Raw genomic sequence first — 23331 nt, 5'->3', positions numbered from 1 at the left:
TTGGAGTCAGAAAAATCTGGATTCAGATCCCAGTCTGCCACCTACTGGCTGTGTGACCTCTCTGAGCCGCATATTCCTCATGGGTCCAATGGGGATAAAAACAGTGCCTACATTCCACAGGGTGGGTGGAGGGCTGTGAGATCATCGCTCATGAGCACACAATCAGGGGTCAATCATCTTATTCAGCTAATCGACTAATTAGCATCTAATAACCACCATAAGCAAGTGGGCAAAACAGAGGCCCTTGTTCACAGACCTCACATCCTAATGGGAAATCTACACACTGGCTGTTGCTGTAGTTTAAGGTGGGGCATGAAGTTTGAAGTCAGGGAAGCTGAAAGCTAGTCTTTACCGATCCCACCTGAACTCAAAGAATGAGTGCAAAAGCCGAGAAGGGTGAAGAGAACTGGCTGTGGTACTGGCCTCTGGAGATCACAGCCTCCTAAGTCAGGCCAGTTTGCCTGGGCAACATAACTCATCCAGTCCTTAAAACTGTCATATGATGTAGGATGATCACGGTTCCCATTTTTCAGACGGGAAAACTGAGTCACCCAGTGCTTAAGTAACATGGTGAGGTGACACAGCTGGCATGTGGCAGTGCTGGGACTTGAAGCCAAGCCTTCTGACTTGAGAACTTGTGTTGTTAACTCCCATGATATACTGCCTTCTCTATTTCATGCCTGACATTCTGTTAAACCCACTGAGAGCCAATCACTGACCACAGCGTTCCTTCACCCAGGGCTCTGAGGAGCCTTAATACTTCTTAGCCCAACGCTTCCAACAACCATTACCAACTAAACTGTCATCTGACTTGAAACCAATCTGCTACCTTTGGTTTGGCAGCTGTCTGAGCCTGAGGTGCCAAGAGGTTAGGGTAAGATTTTTCAATCTAGACTGCGAGTCTCTGTTCTTTAACAGAGAATGTTAAATCACTTACATTTATTGTGACTACTTATGTGGAATTATTCCTGCACATAATTTTGGGTTTTTTTCTTGTGTTTTTTTTACACCCCCACCCCCAATATCCTGCTTCCACCCCTGTATTTTAAAGGTATGGAAGTCTTCCATTCTGTTGAGTTGGTCAAAAAGTTCATTCGGTGTTTTGTCAGAAGGTACAGAAAAACCCAAACGAACTTTTTGGCCAATCCAATGTTTTGATTCTTCTGGAAAGTATCCTTACATTTTTAACGTGAGTTTAAACATCTAGAGTGAGTAAGGAAGCCTTTTGTCCTCTCAAGGTTATGACATGGACAGCCTCAGATCTTTGGCCCAAGCGTTCCCTAGGGAGAACCCAGGCTGCAGAACCCACTAGACCCCTGGTGTGTAAAGTGGCAATTCTGATTCTCTTGGGGCCGATGAGTGTCCTGGCCCAACTGACTGGGCTCAGGGAGGCACTTCAGTGGTTCCTAAGGCCTTTGCCAGACCACAGAACTGCTGCACCTTGAGGGGCTCTCTCCCTTACCTTCAGTCTCTGGACAATTTCTCTTATGTCCTCCACAGAACCCTCAGAGGCCTTGAGGAAGATGTGGTCCCCTCGCCCGTAGAAGATTTTGATTGTCGAGGAGTCTGGGGTCCAGCCGATGACATCCCCACAGTAGCAGTTGAACACCACTTCCTTAGTGCGTAGGTCTAGCAGCACCACAAACTCGTTGGAAATTCCCAAAATGCAGTCTATCTCTACCCCCTGCGCGTAGTCCTCAGCCGCCACCCTCCAGGCGATGGCCCCGGCGCTGTGCTGCTCGGCACCTGCCCGGGCTTTTGTCTTCTCCTTCTTCTTGGAGGTCAGGGAGATGAGGTTGAACTTGCCGGTGGAGTCAATGGGTGTGTTGGAGACACAGTTTTCCGCCAGGTCCTTGAGGTACTCCTGGCGGGTCCTGGTGGCCATGGTGTGGAACTTGTCAGACTTGTGCGCAGCGTTCTCGGCATTAATCACCTTGGCCAGCAAGAAGTCTCTGAAGACGTCAGATTTTCGGAATGTGGTTCCACTGGGGATCGGGGGGCCGAAAGGAGGAGCGTCTTTGGATCGGGTCACTGCCATACTGAGGAGGGAGAAATTATTTAGATGGTAGAAAGAAAGGCACTTGAGAGTCCCTTTAGAAAGAAAATACACAATCAAAAAGAGGAGTTTCCTTTCTAAGAAAGGAAGTCTACATCTAATAAGTTGCCAGCTGACTAGACTGGAAACTGGAGAAAGTCTTAGGGCACACAAATGTGTTTTTACTTCCTATGCAGCAGATGTTACGACATCCACTGATATTCAAAGGATAATTTTGCTAGCACTGTTCAACTTCAGTTATTCTTGTTTTACATACATACAGGCTTGTGGTAAAGTATAGTTTTGCAAAGATTCATCCCTTCCTCTCTACCTTTATGGACAGGTACATCCTCTCCCTGTTGATCCTAAGCTTGGTCATGAGATTTGACTTGGCTAATGGCATTCGAGCAATGGCACACATGTGCATGTGCGCCAGGCCTGCCTCCTATGTACCTGCCCTCACCATGAGGTGAACATGCTCTGGGGTCTACTGGTCCAGGAGAATGAGGGTGCCTGGAGCAGACATGCAGCCAGGGCCAGCCAGGCCTCAGCCAACCTGCGGATGAGTAAGCCAAGAAGAAATGATAATGTCTGTGAGCCTCTGACTTTCGGGGTGGTTCGTTAAGCACTGTTACTATAGCAAAATCAGACTGATATGGAACATTCTGTGATTTACTTCTTTCAGACACTTGCATAACATGAACATGCTTTGTAAATCATCTCTACAAAGGTTATTTGTTTTTTAAAGATTTTTTGATGCGAACCATTTAAAAAATCTTTATTAAATTTGTTACAATATTGCTTCTGTTTTATGTCTTGGTCTTTTGGCTGTGAAGCATGTGAGATCTTAGCTCCCTGACCAGGGGGTCGAACCCGCCCCCCTGCACTGGAAGGCGAAGTCTTAACCACGGGACCACAAGGGAAGTCCCCTACTTTGGTTTTAACTGAGCTTCCATTAGGACAGAAATCATACAGCAACTGAATAAGAAGGTATAAAAGAAATGATCTAAAAACCTTCTCCCCCAAACTCCTGAATCTCCTCCCCCATGATGCAAACTAGAAAGGGAGAATCTTATTGGGAGGAAAATCCACGGAGAAAGTGGGCCTGTCATCTCCATTCCCTCCCTGAATAGGGGCCTCCTCAGTGACCCTTACATTTGGAAGGAGACTGGGGGCTGCTCCTGCCTGGGATTTCTGGAAGGAGGGCAGGGAGCCCCCGAAAAGCCCAGAGTCCAGAAATTATTTAGCTGGCAGAAAGAAAGGCACTCGAGAGTCCCTGCAGCAGCTGTCACCACAGCTCCAGTGATAATTTCCCGCTTCCTGTTTCCTCTTTGTGCTCCCACCCTGGACAGGTCAGAAACTGGCAGTGAGCCTGGGGGAGGGGAAGTGCAAGCCGGAGAAACAGAGGAGAGGGACACAGGCTCCCTATCCACCGAGGCTCCCAGGTGGAGGCAGCCTTGAGCTGGGAGGTAGGAGACTGGCTGCTAAGTCAGGTTCATATCTGATGAATCTCAGTTACGATGCTGTAATGACCAGCTTGAGACTCAGTGGCTACAGGGCAGATGATTTAAAAAATCAGGCAAAAAGGCTATCGCAGCTGCCAGAGTGAGCACCCAGGGAGCAGGGGAAGACATTTAACTTAAAGAGGCTCCAGGGACTTCCCTGGCAGTCCAGGGGTTACGACTGCGCTTCTAATGCATGGGTTCAATCCCTGGTCGGGGAACTAAGACTTCACATGCTGCGTCATGTAGCCAATTAAGAAGAAAAAAAAAAAAGCCTCGGGAGATACCATGCGTGAGTTATGCTGTTTACACAATGACAATTAAAAAACAGTATGAGGTACTAAAAAGAAGCTTTCTCTTAAAGAGTACTGCATTCACCTTCTATAAAAATGTCAGCTTGTGATTATGGTGTTGGGGAGAGACTACATACTGTAAGACAATTTTTAAAGTAATGAGATTCTTGATGAAAACCTATTCATGAAACCTAACCACAGTGTAAGGCCTGTTTAGGTTTTGACTCCTGGCCCTCCACCCAACTTGACCAGGGCGCGTGTCTGACCAGCACTTCCGGGATGGCCCCCTCCCTGGGCCCGGGGGAGTTAGTGTTCGGGGTGTGGCACGATGAGGAAGAGAAATTAAGCTGGGATCTGAGGCTGAGTAGGAGCCCAAGGGAGAACGGAGGGGAGGGTGCTGCAGGCAACGGGCAGGGGAGGTGTAAGACCCAACAGGAAACAGCACACGCAGGGTGAGATGAGGCTGGCGCACCAGAGCCCAGAGAGTAAAGGGTGGAAGGCTGGTGAGGTCACCAGGGACCAGGCCCGGCAGCGCCTTGACAGTGAGCAAGCATTCTGCATCCTGATTGTGGAAACCAGCACCCATTTCGACCATCTGGACCAGCTATTCACCGTCTGCATCCCCAGATCCAGTCTCTGCCATTTTCGGCCCCTTCCAGCGCCCCGGAAGGTGGGTCTCCACAGGCTGTGTCACCTGGCCAGTTCCCCCGGCCAGGATACAGGGGAGGGGAGAGGAGAGAGGGTGGAGTCTTTATTTCTCTGCACTGCCTGCCTGTTGAGCTAGGACAGTGGCTGTAGTCCTTGGTCTTTTGCTCAACAGCCACAGCTTCTGAGGGGTGGCCCCCCTCCCAGAGCCATCCTTCTCCCTGGTTTCCAGAAATGTCTCCCATGCCCTCTGACCTCATCCCTCGTGGTGGGTAATGGCTCCTTGCTGTCGCTGGTTCCTGGATGCCTCACTTTCCTATACTGGTTCCTTTAACCTACCCACACCTGTTAGTGAAAGCTGCTCAGTCCTGTCAGACTCGTTGTGACCCCACTGAGTGTAGCTGTCATAGCCTCTTCTGTCCATGGGATTCTCCAGGTGAGAATGGAGTGGGTTGCCATGCCCTCCTCCAGGGTGTCTTCCTGACTCAGGGATAGAACCCCTGCATTGCAGGCAGAGTCTTTACCGTCTGAGCCACCAGGGAAGCCCTACCCACACCTATCAGCCTGTTCATTAATCCCTCAGTTAAAACCCTGAGTGGGGGACTTCCCTTGTGGTCCACTGGTTAAGAATCTGCCTCGCAATGCAGGGGACACGAGTTTGATCCCTGGTTGGGGAACTAAGATCCCACAACCAAGGAGCAACTAAGCCCATCACTACTGCGCCCGTGCGCCCCAACTGGAGCGTTCACGCACTGTAATCAAAGATCCCCCGTGAGGCAACGGAGACCACGTGTGCTGCAACCAAGCCCTGACACAGCCAAGTAGAGTAAAACACAACAAAACCAAAACCCTGAGTGGGGGGCACCTGCTCCCTGTGGGTCCCTGATGAACACAGGTGCCAGACGAACCATCTGCAAGGATCACCGTGGCTGCCCCGTGAAGAAAGGGAGGGAAGGGGCCAGAGCGTGTGCAGAGACCGTGGAGGGAGCTCCTGCAGACCCAGGAGGGCCAGGCCCCGTGCTCCCTGGCTCCCTGGCTCCCTGTTCAGTGAGACCACCACATCCCGGGAAAGTGTAAGGGCAGGTGCCACCCTGGGCTTTGCAGATGCCCCAGGGCTGGCACAGGTATTCAGTACTGATTACAGTCATGATTTAGACTTGAACGGACAGACCATGAAGAAACAGGTTCCTGCCAACGTGTAGGTCTGACAGAAAAAGGCATTTCCCGGGGGAGAGGTCCTTCAAAGGCCACACAAACCAGGCAGGTTTTCTTCTGTGGGAAACCCTGTGGGGGTGGCCTTGCCTCCAGGCCAGCGGATGTGTAAGATGACCTTGCCAGTCTCTCCACTCTAATTAATGGTGCCTTCAGATTGGGTTTTACAGCTGTGACTAGCTCTGCAACTTCTTCATTCAGGACGAGACTGCTCATAGTGACAGATTCGGGCTTCTCCCACAGTCCTGACTCATGATTTTAAGAATCGTGGAACTGCAAGCTACTGAAGGTTTCTGGACAATCAGAACGGCTGGGTCCTCATTTCCCCAGCAGGAGGAACGGGGTGTTCACAGCCCACAGGCTGTGGGGGTGCTGGTGTGCCATTCAGTAAGTGAGCACATGAAGTGGGAAAAGGTGGTACCGTGTTAGACAGCCAGGAGATGGTGTGACCACTGGGTCACCTGGTCACTGGAGCTCAGTAAGTATTTCTAGAACACTCACAATCATTTATTCAACAGCTATTTTCCCAGGACCTACAATGTTTGGGTCAGGCATCTGCCTGGTTGCCAAGGCCTCTCTGGGGTCCTTTACATAACAAGGTTGCCCAGCACAGATATATGAAGGCAAGTGCGACGTGCCGTGACCCTCGAGGGAGGCAACAGCCACATCAACAGTTTGTTCCTGGGGCTTCCCTGGTGGTCTAGTTACGAATCTGCCTTGCGATGGAGGGGACACCGGTTCGATCCCTGGTCTGGGAAGATCTCCCTGGGAAGATCTCTCTTAGTTGCCCTGGAGCAACTAAGCCTGTGTGCCCCAACTACTGAGCCAGTGCTCTAGAGCCTCAAAGCAGCAACTACTGAAGCCCAAGCCCTTAGAGCCCATGTTCTGCAACAAGAGAAGTCACGACAATGAGAAGCCCGTGCACTGCAGCTAGAGAGTAGCTCCCGCTCACCACAGTTAGAGAAAGCTCGTGTGCAGTAACAAAGATCCATTACAGCCAAAAAATAAAACAAATAAATCTTAAAAAATAAAACAAAACCAAAAACTTAGTTCTTACAGTGTGATAAGTTCTATGACAGAAATGTGTCTGGGGTCATGGGGAGAAGAGGGGACAGGGGAAAGTCTGTCCAGAGAACAGCTGTGTGTGGGGGAGGGGAGAAAAGGGGTTGTGGGAGGGGGCAGTTTGGTTGCATCTCTAACATTTTCTTTCTTCAAAATTAAAGCGAGAGCTGAAGCAAAGACGGCAAAATGTTAACATCTGTGAGATCTGGTGGTGGGCACACGGGTGTCTGTTATTCTCTGTACTTTTCAGAACGTTTGAAATGTTGCATAATGAAAATATTTTGAATTGCAAAAAAAAAAAAAAAAACAAGAAAGCTTGGTGCGTCAGAACAAAAAGAAATCCCTCTGGAAACCACATGAAGGCTGGCCTGGAAAGCGGGGAGGCCGGCCGCAGTCTCCTGTGATAAGCCAGGTAGGAGAGGGGAGCTCATGGTTAGGAGAAAGGGGAGAAGGGCTTACCCAGCAGCCTCTTACCTCTGATGTGCTATAAGGGTGTGTGTGTGCACATGTGTGTGCATGTTCAAGAACAACTCTATCTTTGTAACCTCAGGCCTACAGGGAGCCTGGAGGCACAAGCCCTCTGAGCTGGTGCTCTGTCCTGGGAACTAGCAATGGGTGGGGGAAGGGGCCGCAGGCCTTCCACCTGGTGTGCTAGCTCCCAGCGGCAACACATCCAGCCTGGTGGTCCACAGCACTTCCTGCATATTGGAATCCCCCTCCATCCTCTCACATATCTGGCCCAGAGAAGAAGCTGGTGAGTTCAGTTCAGTTGCTCAGTCATGTCTGACTTTGCGACCCCATGGACTGCAGCACTCCAAGCCTCCCTTCACCAACTCCCTGAGTTTACTCAAACTCATGTCCATTGAGTTGGTGATGCCATCCAACCATCTCATCCTCTGTCGTCCCCTTCTTCTTCCACCTTCAATCTTTCCCAGCATCAGGGTCTTTTCAAATGAGTCAAATGAGAAGAAACTGGTAGGTTCTTGGCACTTCCAAAGAGTCCACCCAGGGCACCTATGCACATACTGTTTGGCCCAGTAACTCCATGCTGAGAACCTCACCTATCCCAGCTGTGTATCTGGACACGTGTGCCATGAGCGTCTAAACTAGGTTATGGGGAACTCCTGTGAGGTCCACTGGTTAAGACTCAGTGCTTTCACTGCCCAGGGCCTGGGTTCAATCCCTGGTCAGGGAACTAAGATCTCACAAGTAGCACAGCATGGCCAAAAATAAACAAACAACTGCCCCTCCCTCACAAAACTATGTGGAGGGAATGTGTTAATAATAGCACTGCAAGGGGGAATGTAGTAATAGGTGACAGGAAACAACCCCAATACCCATCACTAAGGGATAGGGGGAGATTCTTAGGCATCTATGTGATGGAATAATACGCAGTCATAAAGAAGGGAAAAACACTTTATAGACTGGTGTGCAAAGTTCTCAAAGGCTACTGAGTGAAAAAATACAGGATGCAGAATAGTGTATGGGATATGATACTACCTGTATTAAAAGGGTGGAAAAGGAATACTTGCACACATTTGACTGAATGGGCCTAGGTTATCAGGAAAGTGCTAAGAGCAGTTGCCTCTGTGAAGGCAATGGGATGGTGAGGACTTAGAGATGAAAGGCGAATTTTGACCTTTAACTTAAAAAAATTTTACCTTTTGTATCTAATTTCAAACTTTTTTTTTTGTCCTTTAAATGTAAACTAACACTCCTAAGCCCAGGCCCTGGTGTCTGCGATGCTGACCAGGGACCAATGTAGACCTTGGCCCTGGGCCCAGGTTATTGATGGGTTGGTTTTCAAGAACCACAGCACTCTCCTCACCCCACACCCAGAGCACTTTGCATTTGTCCTGTGGGGGCTGGCCATGTCCTCTGGTGAGACTGGTACTTGGGGAAGACACTGAATGGGACTGAAGTTTGTAACACAGTATTATTTAATATATTTATTTATTTGCCTGCACTGGGTCTTTGTTGTGGTATGAGTGAACCAGTTCCCTGACCAGGGATTGAACCCAGGGCCCCTGCACTGGGACCGTGGAACCTTAGCCACTAGACTACCGGGGAAGTCCCTTTTGTCACTTATTGATCTTCAAATTAAGAACCCTCAGCTCTGCCTCCCGAGGGGGCCACCGCTGTCTACCCTGCCTCCATCCTCGCATCTTCTGGTCTTCCTTTGGGCCACACTCTGGTGCCTCTCAGCCACGCACCCACGTGCTAGTCTTGCTCTGGGATGGGCACGTGACCCCACGTGGGTCAGTGAGCCTCGGTTCTGGGGCTTCTTCTCCTGGGAAAGGCAGGCTCTCTTTCTGCTGGGTCTGCAGCTGGCAAGATGCTAAGCTTGGAGCTGCCAGCAAATGAAATGATGTACAGGGAAGTGGAACACCTCCAGGTGGGCCTGACTGTGTCATTTATGATAGCCAGCATGTAAGACTGCCTCTTCACTTATTTATGTTCTTTCCACGCACCACGAGGCATGTGGGATCCCAGTTCCCCGACCAGGGATCGAACCTGTGCCCCCTGCACTGGAAGCGCACAGTCTTAACCACTGGACTGCCAGGGAAGCCCTGTGGCTGCCTTTTTGAGGTGGGTTTTCTGTCACTTGCAACCAAAAGACTCCAGGCAAAAACAAATTCCTGATGGTTTCTTTGCCGAAACTGGGATGGCATGCCCCTTTCTGGTTAAGAACCACTCCCTCAGGAGGTGTAGGAATGAGTGAGTAGAGCTCCCCTACTGAAGCATGGACAAGAATCGTGGGAGGCGGCCTGCCTGGGCCAGCTGTGCCCTCCCTCTCCCACCCCCACGCTCCCTGGACGCTGGAAACCAGCTTTCCTGACTTCCTGTGCATGCAGGGGCGGGGTGCGTACCTGTAGCAGACGTTATCAGTGCAGGGGTTGTGGGCCCGGACAATGATGAAGACGTGCTGAAAGTGGGAGCGGATGTTCTTGGGGGTGAACGGCAGCGCCCCGGGCTCCTGGAAGATGATGGTCACGATGTCGTTGCCTATGTGCCTCTTCCTCAGCAGCTGATGGTGGGGAGACGAAAACGTCAGGGTAGGCTCAGGTTCATGACCTGCCCCGTCACCTCTCTGCTGGCTCCTGCCACGCTCCCCCTCTGCCCCAGCCACACCAGCCTCCTGCTGCTCCTTGAATGAATCAGAAACCTTTCCTTCCCTGAGGCTCCTGTGGACCATCCTACGGCCTGGAACTTCTTCCCCCAGATCCCCACGTGACTCTATCCCGCCTGCCCTCCTTCAGGTCTGGGCTGAAACGCCACCCTCCCACAAGGCCCTGCCTGTCTGTCTTACCCATGATTGCACCCCCTCTGCTCTCCTGCCCTTGTTACTTAAGTAACAGTGTGTTACTCGTCCACACTCATCTTAACAAGCGGCTGCCCCTCTTCCTTTTGCTTCTGTCTTTTCCCACTAACGTGGCACCTCCTGGAGGACAAGGGTTTTGTCTGCTTTGTTCACGGCCAGGTGCTTTATCCTCAGTGCCCAGAGCAGGGCCTGGCACACAGCAGGTGCTCAATAAATCTCAGCTGGAGGACAGCACAGTCTGGCAGCTTTTGACTTGCTCAAGGTCACATGCACGGACACTGGCAGAGCCCATCTCTGGCTACCTGAGTTGAGAAGGTTGGGGTGATAGCCTCAGATCAGCCCACAGGAACCCCGTCATGTCCCCCCTGCCTGTTATGGCCTCTGAGAAAAACTGTCATCTTTAAAGGCGATGATGTACTCTTGGCATTTTACTTCCTTGCTAAAATTACATTGTTCTTTTTTTTTTTTTTTTGGCCACACCGTGTGGGCATGTGGGATTTAGTTTCCCAGCCAGGGATCGAACCCATGTCCCCTGCAGTGGAAGTGCAGAGTCTTAATCACTGGATGTCCAGGGAAGTCCCACATTGTTCTCAGGTATAGAAGTTTAGTCTTCATATAACCGTTAGGAATTCCCGCTGATAGGGAGGTCGCGTGCAACTCTATGTGAGGTGGCCGGGAGTGTGAAATCTGGTCGCACGTAGTGGCACAACGCACCCTGCCGGACTGGTAGCTCTCTGTGTTTTATACACAGGACCAAACTCAACTGCTGAAGTGCCCATTTATTGTGACCAGCCCTGAAGCAGGCGTCATCCACCCACATGTGAAAGCTGTAACCTCACGTCTCCTTCACAAGTCCTGTGAGGGATTAATTCATCTGACCTCCTTTTGTTGATGAGAAAAGTTAGGTTCACGGGGGTTAAACGTCGTGCCCTCAGTCCAGGGTCATGGAGGGGGGAGCTGTGATCTGAACCCACTTCTGCGTGACCCCACAACCCAAGCCCTCCCCACCACGCCTCCGGGAGCACGGTCAGCTGCTTCCTGTGTACCTCCCGTGCTGGGCCCTGCCGGGAACTCTGGTTTCACACACAAGTGCAGGGTCTTTGCCCAACGACCCTGAGATGTGGATGCTACTGTTCTGCCCATTTCAGAGGAGGGACCTGAGGCCCAGGGAGGTGAGATGACAGTGAGGAAGTGGCAGACAGAGAACGCAGCTCGGGTCCAAAGAGAGAGATGCTCCTCCAGCTGCTACTAGGTGAACGTTCTAAAAATCACTGATGTCTGACCATTTTTGGCTGGTAGACCGTACACTGTCACCTGCGGTGGTGTGGTGTGCGTGCTCAGCTGTGCCGGACTCTTTGTGACCCCACGGACTGTAGCCCGCCAAAGTGCTCTGTCCATGGGATTTTTCAGGCAAGAATACTGGAGTGGGTTGTTACTTCTTACTCCAGACCATCTTCCTGACCCAGGAATTGAACCCAGGCTTCTTGCACTGACAGGTGTATTCTTTACCACTGAGTCACCTGGGAAACCCCATACCAACAGGAAAAAATACACACACTTCCTAAACCGTCAAAAGCCTGTGGGGTTTCTGTTCATGAGAAACTGCTCCTGGACATGCATGGCGTGTCCAAGAGAGGAGGCCCTGGTGGCACACAGCAGCTGTTGTGCCCACCTAGCACCTCCTCCTCCTCCAGGCAGCCGTGTCTATCCCCTTTGGGAAAGCACCTCCCACTGGCCCTCTCTAGGGGTGGGCACATGCTTCAGGTTTGGCCAATCAGCCCTTTCTAGCCCTGTCCTGGGCCTGGCAAGTGGGTGGTGCAATGAGACTCAGCCCGGAAACATTTCTGGGACACTTGCAAGGCAGAGCTCTCTTTCTCCTGAGGGAGTTAAGCTGGTGGGATGTAAGGTGCCCACTTCTTGGAAAGATCTGTGAATACAACCACTAAGAATACAAGCAGAGGTGAGAAACGGGAAGAACTCCTGACATTGTCTGAGCCCCTGGATCCAGCCATACCTAAAGCCAGCCCTCTCCCAGTACTTGACAATTGTTCTTCAGGCGCTCAGTCGTGTCCAACCGACTCTTTGCGACCCCATATACTACAGCATGCCCAGGCTTCCCTGTCCTTCACCATCTCCCAGAGTTTGCTTAAACTCATGTCCATTGAGTCAGTGATGCCATCCAACCATCTCATCCTCTGTTGCTCCCTTCTCTTCCTGCCCTCGGTCTTTCCCAGAATCAGGGTCTTTTCAATGAGTCAGCTCTTTGTATCAGGTGGCCAAAGTATTGGAACTATACTTGAGAGTTATATAACTCGGTAAATCTCATTTTTTGCTTTTGCTCATTTAATTTGTACTCTGTCACTTACAGTCAAAATACAGTGTTGACTGATTCACTTGGGTCTTTCCCCACAGGACACCTGATGACTCAAGAGACCCTTGAGAGTAGCTGGGGTAGCAGGGTGGCCAAGGAAAAGCCAGAACAAAAAAGTGACACAGAATGACACCTGACCTAGTCTCCAACCCCCAGGCGATGAGACTGTGGTAGAGAGGGTCTCCAGGGCCGAAGGCCTCCACCTGCTGCACGAGGTGCCAGGAGAGCCGGTGCCGGGCGGGCAGCCAGCCAAAGGCCGTGGGGAAGGAAGCTGCCTCGGGTTCCAGCTGTGCATCAACCAGAAGTCACTTGGAGCCCCCACCCTGGGCCCCACTGACCTGCTGCCTGTTGTTGGGGGTGTACGGGAGCAGGGTGGAGACGTGGAACATGATCTCGTAGTCCTGGTACGTCGTGTAGAGGGAGTGGGTTCCTGTGGAGTCGGCTGAAACAGAAACACCAGTTAAGCACCACATCTCCAAAACCTCTGGGCTCCTGCCATGTCCCACATGCCATCTGTGTTAGTTTTTAAGTCGATGTTTTCATTTAACTTCACTCTTTAAAGCTCAGTAAATTTAGAGATGTGCCTGGTGGTCCGGTAGTTAGGACTCTGTCCATCCAACGCAGGGCACGTGGGTCTGATCCCTGGTTGGGGAACGAAGATCCCACATGTCACAGAGCCACAATAACAACGACAGCAACAACAATAAAATTTCAGTAAATTAAGATAAAAAGGAAACCTTATATTAAGCACCCACCAGACTGGTAAACATTTCAAAGTCTGACAGTGCCAAGGGCTGGGGAGGGTGTGGAGCAACCAGAACCCTCTGTGAGGCTGGTGAGGTGTGTAAATTAGTACAATCACTTTGGAAAACTTTAGTAATAGTTACTGAACCTGAAGACAGGCTTCACTGATGACCCAAGCACTTTCTCTCCAGGATCACAGCCTAGAGAAATCATACATGAGTGCCCCAGGTTATGGGTACAACTGTTCTCAATATGTCAGTCCCAGGGATAAACAATGCATACTGTGGAAAAATACACAGCCATGAAAATGAATGAGTCACAGCCACCACATGGGCAAATCCTACAAATGCGATGTTGAACAAAAGATGCCAGACACAAAGGAGCACAAACTGTATAATTCTATTCACATTATATCCCCAAACAGGCAAAATGGATTATATTATTTAGAGATGCATATGTAGACTGCAAAACTATGAAGAAGGAAATGATAATCCTGAGCGTCAAGACACATTCTTCCCTAACAGCAGGGTGTTATGACTGGGGAGAAACACCCCTGATTATGGACTCCAAGGGGGAAACTGAGGCACACGGATGGAGTGCCTCACCCCAGGGCTTACACAGTACAGCGAGTGGCAGGGCTTGAGCTGGAACTCGGACTATCTGATTCCAGAGTGTTTTCTTTTTTAAAAAATTTTGGACATGCCAAGCATTGTTCTTTTTTGTTGTTTTCTGGGCCACCTGGCATGCGGGATCTTAGTTCCCCGACCAGGGATTGAACCTGTGCCCCCTGCACTGGAAGTGTGGAGTCTTAGCCAGTGAACCATGAGGGAAGTCTCCAGAATGTCTTCTTAATAGTATTCAATGCTGCCTCTTATGAGTTTCAAAATTCTCCTAGGAAAGAGACCCAAATCACTGATCTTCAGCAGTAAAGGTCCTGCCTGTGAGGCCCCTGCCTGCCCCCTCAGCTCATCCTTCCCATTTATTCCCTGAAGCTTGGGACCTCAGAGCTTTCTCATGTGCTGTTCCTTTTTCTTGGAACGTGTTTCTTGTCCCTTCTTTGTTTATTTTATTCCAACTCACCCCTCTCAGGTCACACACCATGCTGTCCAGGCCTGGGCCCGATACAAGGTCAGGGTCCCCATATTTTCTTCTATCACCTTGAATTGCTCCTTCCTGTCTGGGCAGGACAGCCAGGAGGTGGTTTCTGCTGCATGTCTGAGTGAACCCACAGGCCGCGCGGCAACTGACTCTAGGGTGTCACACTCACCCTGGAGGCCTATGCCTTGGCCCCTTAGGACCCCAGCTTAACTTAAGTAGGTTCGAGGGAAGCAGCAGTAGAATAGACTGAGGAATGCCTGTTCTTGTGGGCTGACATCCCAGGGAACAAGCTGTGACAGGTGAGGTCACTGAAGCCATGGCTGGCCAGCACCAGGGCCAGGTGACCTCCCGGTGGCTGTGATTTGGGAGACTGGCCAGGAGCACTGTGTTCCCTGGGGTCCTCGGGCACAGTGCGCACCACGCAGGTATCTGTGGCTGTGACCCCTCAGGACCCCTCTGGGCACGCACGTGCTCGGGATCTCAGAGCACGTGTCTGGGAGCGCAGGTGCTGAGACACGGTGCAGGACCGTCTTCAGGCTTTACCAGAACACGCGACACTCATCCAGAGCGCCTGCGCCGCCCAGGCTGTCACCAGCCGAGGCCTTGAGTGCCCACTGCCCAGCGTCCTCGCCAGGGTATCACCAGGACTAAGCCCGTGGGATAAGCGGGCTGGTTAGAGCTCCCCCTGCCAGGCCACCCACTGCGGCCACTTACTCTTGACGTCCAGCTGGGCGGCGTACTTGGTGAAGCCTTTCAGGCAGACCTTCTCCCCGATGAGGGAGAGGAACTCTTCAAAGGCCGGGCCGGCTTCCTCGTTGTTGTACATCTCCTCCTCCGAGCTCTGGCCGGCCTTGCAGTAGAGGATGCCCACTTTGTGCTTCCGGCAGAGCTGCAGAGGCGAGAGCAGCGTCAGGGAGGCAGGCCAGATGGAGAAGGGAGCGGGACAGAAGGGGCTCCCCTTGGCTGCTGGGCTTACAAGGGGGTTCAGTGCCGTAGCCAGAGAAGAAAAGAGGGGTGGGGGCGTGTCCCAGCTGTCCCTCTCCCTCCCCGCCTTTCCAGAGAGGCACAGCAACCACGCCCTGGCTTTCTACACAGGGGGGAAGGTGGCGCTCTCGAGGGAAAGACGGTCACCCTGGCTGGCTTCCCACAGCACGTGGGCTGGAACTGGCTAAGGTTCTGCAAAAGGCAATTCTGGAGGGCTCATTGGGGCCGACGTTGTTTCTTAGGGGGTGAGCCCTGGTAGCCATGCTTGTTTTATGTGTCCCTGATGCCCTGGTCACCGGACCACAGACAGTGACGTGACCTAAGCGTGGGGCCGTGAGAGGCTCTTCTGGGACTGAGGGTCAGCTAGCCGGGGCCTGTACAAGGCTCTCATCCTAATAGCAACTCTGGGAGCTGTGGGAGGGCCAGAGAAGCAGGGGGAGGCGGTATGCAGCGAAGGAGCAGGAGCACTGACACACACGCACAGACACACACGGGGACCCGGTGGCTGCCTCACTCCTAGACTATCTCCCCCGGAAGCCCCAGCAGTCACATGCTGGCTCCTGGCAGCCCTAGAACTTGATAGAAGGTTCCTCCTCTTACTGGAACTAGCCTGAGTGGGTTTCTGTTCTTTGGAGGAAAAAAAAAAGTGAGACAGAAGAGGGTCGGGCAGTGGGGCTGCAGGCTGCTGCCCCCGCGCCCCCACCCCTCCTGGGCCCCGGCTCACCCCTTGCTCGTCGAGCTTCAGCAGCTGCTCCGTCACCTTGGGAGTGTTGAGAGCCAGGCGCAGGCAGTGGATGTTGAGTTCAGGGATGACATACTCCAGGGCGTCCCGCAGGGGCAGGCCCCGCCCGGTGCCATGCTTCATGGCGGTGGGTGTGGCGTCCTCCAGGATGGAGCCCCTCAAGGTGGTGAGCTGCTCCAGGGAGAAGGGGGGGAGATGAGGCTCTCAGGACGTGGGAAGGAACGAGAGAGAGCCCACGAGGCTGTTCTGTCCTCACAGCGACATGTGTGATGGTCAGAAGCTTGGACTCTGGGGCTGGAAAACACTGGGTCTGAACGAACTTGAACTTCCTGCCCCTTGGCTGTGAGATCTTGACCAAGTGACTTCCTATCTCTCCACCTCAGCTTCCAGGGAGTGTTGGGACAGTGGATGGAACAGCCTTTGTTTGTTCAACAAACACTGTCCCAGTGCCCTCTTTAGTGTGGTGAAAAAACAAAGACCCCTGTCTTCCTGGACCTGATGCGCAGGTGGGGCAGTGGATAATATCAGGTAATAAAAGGTAGAGTGAATAAAATAGGCACTACAATGTCGGCATGCTAACAAACACTTTTACTGTCATTATCACAATAATATATGTACATGTATTACCACTCATGTCCAACTCTTTGAGACACCATGGACTGTAGCCCACCAGGTTCCTCTGTCTATGGAATTCTCCAGGCAAGAAAACTGGCATTGGTAGCTATTCCCTTCTCCAGGGGACCTTCCTGACCCAGGGATCGAACCCAAGTCTCCTGCATTGCAGACGGATTCTTTACTGCCTGAGTCACCAGGGAAGTCTGTTACCACACACTCTTAGGTAAAACAGCTGCCTGCCCCAGACAGCAGTACCATCGTGGGTCTTGAACTGCAGCCCTGGTTTCCTGTCAAAGTCACCATCAGTGGCTCTGATTCAGCTGGTTGGTGGTGGGGCCCAGGCTTGTCTGTATGTATGCATGTATGTGTGCGGTATACACACACTTATATATCTGTATGTTTACAAACCTATTCTCTTTTTTAATATTTCTCAGGAAATTCTGATGTGCAGTCAGATTTTAAGACCTTTAGTCAGTGGAAAAGGCAACAGCAATCCACTCCAGTATCCTTGCCTGGGAAATCCCATGGACAGAGAGGAGCCTGGTGGGCTATAATCCATGGGATCACAAAAGGGTCAGGTATGACTTTGCAACTAAACAACAAGTTAAATTTAAAAAAAGCTGAAACACCCTACACAATAAAAAAGTAATACTACAGAAAGAAATATGTTAGTGTTGTTTTAGCAGGTTGCAGAGCTGAACTGATATTTAGCAGGTTGCAGAGCAGGTTGCAATTTATACTGCAGCTGAGTTATATGAGAATCCTACATGGTCTTCACTACCTTTATCTTTTTAGTAGAAGCAACATGACACAGAGGTTAAGAGCGTGGCCTCGGGACTCCAACTGCCCAGGCTCAGATTCTAGCATGAGGCATGCACTCAACCTCTCTGTGCCTCAGTTTCCTTTTCTATAAAAAAGAAGTGATAATAACAATATGTTAGGATTGCTTTGAGGTGTACATGAGTTAACATTTTTGAAGTCCTTAGAATAAGTGTTTGAGACACAGGAAGGGCTCTATGTTAGATACTATCATCGTTATAATTTGTATTTTTTGAACTATGCTGCAAAATGAATAAATAAAAGGTTGGTTACCAGCATTCACCCATTTCACTGCTGCAGTGCCTTGCTTTGGTTGGGTTGTATGTTTTTCCACAAATGATTTGGATCTGGCCAACTGCCTGCAATGTTTTACATTTCTAAATGGTTGAAAAAATTAAAGAATATCGTGTGATGTGAAAAGTATATGATATTAAAACTTAAGTGTCTATAATGTCAAGTTTTATTAGAACACTAATAAAAAACACACTCGTTTGTTTTACCTGTGGCTACCTGCACACTCAATTAGCAGAGTTCAATAGTCTGAAGAAGACCATATGCCCCACAGAACTTAAGACAGTTACTATCTGGTACTTTACAGACTTAAGTTTTCTCAGAGCTGAAAGCATTGTGGCCAATACAGAGGTGTTTCAGAAATGCAGCAATTTCTGGGTTGTTGCTGTTGTTCACTCAGTCATGTCTGACTGCAACCCTGGACTGCAGCACGCCCAGGCTCCCGTCTTTCACCATCTCCTGGAGTTGGCTCCAACTCATGTCCATTGAGTCCATGTTGCCATCCAACCATCTCATCCTCTGTCGCCCCTTCTCCTGCCCTCAGCCTTTCCCAGCATCAGGGTCTTTTCCAATTTGTGGGTAGGTGGAGGTGTCTTGCTATATCTTTGTTATGTGCATTGTATTTATATGTCATAAAACTAAGCATTCGAAGTTTTTTTCCAAAGATACATGTTTTAGCTGCTGGACTGTCGTAACAAATATCCTGATGGAATGTAACAGTAAATTATGAAATATACATTGTCTAAACTGCTTAAAAAAAAAAGAAAACATTTAGTCAAGCCAATCATGGCAATTGCATTCCCCTTCCCCAGATGTTGCTTTCCAAGTTTCTCCTACAGGTGGCCACATGACTAGATCCAGGCCATGACATGAGAAGGAAATTCAGCTTGGGGAAGACATCTGTGGCAGATTTTCTTTCCTGGTGAAAGATTTTCTTCCCTAGTTTATAAAGCCCCTTTCCACCTGCTCATTTTTTTCTAAGGACGCTGGTATGAGGATAAGATGTCTGGAGCTGCAACAGCCATCCTGGGATCATTAGGAATGAGACAACAACAAAATGACATAGAAGTCAGTCCCTGTCACTTCCTACCTCCAGATTTCCTGTTAGATAATTAAAATAACCCTGTATTTGTTTTAGCTATAGTCATGTTTCCTGTTACTCTGCAGACAAAGTAATTTCTAACAGATATATCTTAATAACAAGTCACATTTATGAAAGCATAGTTCAACTGCACTGTATTCAGGCATGATAGTAGTTATAACTACTAGTATATGTATAGGTCTGTTGGGGGAGGGGAATGTTACTATCTCCCTTCTACTGATAAGAAAAGTGAAGCTCTAAGAGGCTAGGTGCCTTATCCAAGGTCACCACAGCTAAGTGGCCGAACCAGGATTCCACCCTAGGTGTGACATCTCCAGAGCTCATGATTTTTCTCTTTGAGTAATTTTTTCCCTCTGAAATATAATGTACTCCAGAAGAGTACACCACACATGTACGTACAGCTCAAGGAATTAGCACAGAGTGAATATCTAGGCAATCACCACCCAGAGGAAGAAACACATTGCCAGTCTCCAAAAACTCTTTTGTGTCCCTCTTCACTTCCCTAAAAGCAACCCTAGGCTTCCCTGGTGGCTCAGTGGCAAAGACTCCACCTCCCAGTGTGCCAGACGTGGGTTCAATCCATGGGTCAGGAAGATCCCCTGGAGAAGGAAATGGCAACCCACCCCAGCATTCTTGCCTGGAGAATCTCATGGACAGAGGAGTCTGGCAGGCCATAGTGCATGCATGGGGCTGCAAAGAGTCGGGGATGACTCAGTGACTAAACAAGAACAAGAGCAATCCTATCGTAACTCTTTGCACCATGATGTATTTCTGCCTGTTTCTAAGCTTCATGTGTTCATATTCACTTCTAACTGGCCTCTTTCTCACAATGCCACAGCTATGAGATGGGACCAGGTTGCTGCAAGAGAATACCGTTTCTACCACGATGGATTTAATCCATCCTACTGCTGATGAGCGTGGAAGCTGCTTCCAGTGTTTGACAACTGCAAACAGTGTTGTTAGGAACATTCATGGAAGCACCTCTCAGAGCACATGAACACATTTGCGTCTGGGTTTATACCCAGGAGAGGAACTGCTGAGTCACCAGGCATGTTAATTTTCACTTTTATGGAACTGCCAAGCAGTTTTCCAAGTGGCTGTGCCCATTTACACCCGCCAGCCCTGTCTGAGAGCCCCTGCTGCACATTCTCACTGACTCTAGCTCAGGCTCCCATCCACAGAGCACTGCTGGCTGCCAGGCTACGCCATGTCCTGGGTGAGGCACCGCAGCTCCAGCATCACTGCAAGATGACTCCCTGGTCTACAGCAGGACAGGGAAAAAAATCCTCCCCCTGAGGGGACTGCTGTGAGCACCTGAAACACACGTGGGGCTACAGTTTAAAAGACTGAGACGGCTTAGTGTTAACTGGAAAAACACGCTCACCTTAAGTCAACAGACGCAAGAGACAGCAAAAAGAACATGTCACAACATTGCCTCTAAACACACAGCCTGCCCTTGCCAAACAGGACCTGGGCAAGAGTCATGGAAAGGAGATGATCTCATGGTTGGGAGTTCCCAGTTATAAACAAACAGCTCTCTTATCATAGGCAGGATAGTCTTGAAATAGATCATGAAAAGCCATGATATGGATGCTTTGCTCTGTCAATCTGGGTGGCCCTGGGATTGTGAATTTCCACTCACAGACCCACAGGATCAGTGCCTTTGAATTCTGCAGACACTGTCCCACAGCGCCCTCTGCTGGAGACAAGAGAGAGTGTGGCCCAGAAGTCCTCGTTTTCTTCCGCACTGGAGACAGGTGGCCTACCGTCACATTTCTGGCTCTGAAGACTTGACCAAAAGCCACGTTGAAAAGCTCCCAGATTGTACTTCTCTGCTAGGGATAATAAGTAGGGCACTGGCAGGCTGCGATGTGCGGCCACCTCCACCCTCCACCTGGTCCTGTCCTACCTGGATTGTGACAGCAGCCTTCTGGTCTCCCTGCGCCCGCCCTGCCACCACCTGACTCCAGTCCGTTCTTCCCGCAGCAGCTTGAGTCAGATCATGTCTCTCCTCTGTGCAGAAGCCGCTGACAGCAGTCCATCTCTCTCCCAATAAAATCTACACTCGCGCTCGGCCTGAATCATCTCACTGAGCTGTGAAAGGGCCTCAGGGCCACGGCAGCAAGGAGGTCCCCACCCGCGCAGGCTGTTCTTCACCAGCCCCCGACTCAGATGCGCCCCTGCCTTCCTCCGTACTGGTCCACTCTCCCAGAGGTCTTCCTGGGAGGTCCCTTGGGAGTCGGTCTGCCTCGGTTCAAATCCTAGCTCTTCCCCCTTTTCTAGCTGTGGGACTCTGGCAAGTTGCTGAATTTCTCCATGCCTTTTGTCTATAAGATGGAGAATAACAGTTCCTGCCATAAAAGGTTGTAAAGATTCAATACAAAGGGAGTCCTTGATGGCTCAGGGGTAAAGAATTCGCCTGCCAATGCAGACGTGGGTTCAATCTCTGATCCGAGAGGATCCTACATGCCTCGGACCAACTAAGCTAGTGTGCCACAAATACTGAGCTCTAGAGCCTGGGAACGCAACAAGAGAAGCCGCCACCATGAGAAGCCCATGCACCACAATGAATAGCAGCCCTGACTCCCACAACTAGAGAAAGCCTGAAAGCACCAGTGAAGACCCAGCACAGTCAAAATAAAAAATTCAATAAGAAAAATTTATACAGTGCTTATTACCACTCTATCTGCACAAACTGAGCGCTCAATATGTCAGTCGTTGTCACAGTACACAAATGTATTTACACAAAGCCATATGTGTCGTTAAAAACGTAAAGAAAATTTAACCTTATTAGGAAGCTACAGTTTGGTTTTTCCCCTCACTTAACAGTATGTTCTGGAGATTACATCACAGCAACAGAGGTACCCGCTGAACACAAGTGAGGTCCCAAATGAGGTTCACTACTACCCTTACTTTCTGCACTTAATACAAGATTCTTCCTTTTCTACTATGTATATGTTTAAATACTTAATGAGTGACTGCTACTTTTTTCAATAAAGAAAGACAAAGAATCCAAACCTCTAACCCTAACCAAACTAAGGCTGCCAAAAACTCGTGTTTGAGAGCCAAAGGGAACCCACTGGCCCGGGGGCCCCTGGCAACTGGCAGTCCCTGTGTCCTGCCAGCCAGGGGCTCAGGGCAGGGCAGCCCTGGCCTGGACCTGGAGCTTGTCCTGTCCAGGCTCAGGGCGGGTGAGGCTGACGTTCTGGTGTGTGGTGCCGAAGCCCAGCTCCAGTCTGTTCCCGCCCTGGCGGGAAGATTGGCACTGCCAACGCTCCCGTCCCATCTGCTGGGAGACGTGGGCCCACTCTGTCTCCCTGGTGGCCGGGGGCGGCCATCTGGGGTGGGCCAGCCAACTGGCTTGGAAAACAGCTTGGGCCCCTCGCTCTGGCCCCCGAGACACAAGTGCGTGACAGGAGAAGGACAGAAGGAACTCTGTCTGTGAGCTTGACCTTCACTCCCCAGCATGGCCCTCTGACCTCTCGGGAAAGAGGGACAGCCACAACCTCAGCGTCATCACAGAACCTTCTGCTCAGAGCACTTGCTACCCTGCAGCCGTGTGTTACCAGCTCCCATGTGTGGGTCCAGGGGAACCTTCCCGCCTTTCCTGGAGACAGCACAGACAGTACAGGTCTATTTTACAGATGAAGAAATGGAGGTGTCCAGGGGTAAAGCTGTCTGCCTAAGGTCACAAGGCTGGTGAGTGGCAGAGCTCAACTGAACCCCACGCTGCCTGTTCACAGGGCCAGGGTTCAAACTCAGCCCCACAGCGAGTGGTGAGTGGTTAGAGGTTAGCAGCATGGACTAGAGACGCAGGCAGTCTGGGTTCCTATCCTGGCTCTGCCACTGTGGACCCTGACAAGTGATTGTCTCCCTAGACCTCGAGAATCCTCATCTGTAGAATGGGGATCATGGAACCCACATCAAGGGGCTACTTAGAGGATGTGAAAGCTCAATGAATATAAAACACTTGGAACAGCACATGTCAGGAATATGCACTACAAGTGTTAACTATTCTTATTGCTATTGTCCTTACTACTTTTGGGCTATGTGACTCCTTTGCTGCCACGGCAGGAAGGGCCTTTGCTTGTTTTTTTTAATTAAAAAAAATATATTTACTTGGCTGTGTTGGCTCTTAAGTTGTGGCATGTGGGATCTAGTTCCCTGACCAGGAATCGAACCCAGGCTCCCTGCACTGGGAGTGTGGAGTCTTCACCAGTGGACCACCAGGTAAGTCCCAGGAAGGGCCTTTGGAAGGAGCAAGGCAAACCTTGCTGGCCTCTGCCCCTTCCTCCAGATGACAAGGTCCTCAGGCCTGGGTGTCCAACAGGCAGTTCTGTGAGGGGCTGGGCCCAGGACTGAATACCCATGTGGCCTGCACATGTGTGAGGTCAGAGAAAGGCCCATCTGTGGCTGTGAACCTCACATTGGGCCAAAATTAACAGGGCTGACTGGAATGCGACAAAGGGATGGGAAACTGAGACCCCTGCCAAA

The 23331-nt window shown here is 50.6% G+C and overlaps 1 protein-coding gene across 10 annotated transcripts in view; it reads right to left on the bottom strand.

Annotated features, from left to right (window-relative positions):
• SIPA1L3 (signal induced proliferation associated 1 like 3) overlaps positions 1–23331 on the bottom strand; it is a 252031-nt gene that overhangs the window by 73891 nt on the left and 154809 nt on the right. For all 10 annotated transcript variants that reach the window (XM_061139187.1, XM_061139184.1, XM_061139183.1 and 7 more), the window contains 5 exons: positions 15993–16181; positions 14999–15173; positions 12781–12884; positions 9620–9777; positions 1463–2039 (listed from right to left, as the gene is read on the bottom strand). In XM_061139187.1, the coding sequence (XP_060995170.1) occupies positions 1463–2039; positions 9620–9777; positions 12781–12884; positions 14999–15173; positions 15993–16181 (1203 nt within the window). The remainder of the gene's footprint in view (positions 1–1462; positions 2040–9619; positions 9778–12780; positions 12885–14998; positions 15174–15992; positions 16182–23331) is intronic.

The sequence above is a fragment of the Dama dama genome, chromosome 4, assembly GCF_033118175.1.
Source record: "Dama dama isolate Ldn47 chromosome 4, ASM3311817v1, whole genome shotgun sequence".
Taxonomy (NCBI): Eukaryota; Metazoa; Chordata; class Mammalia; order Artiodactyla; family Cervidae; genus Dama; species Dama dama.
Note: the sequence above shows the minus strand (reverse complement) of the source record. Positions and strands in the feature narration are given on the sequence as shown.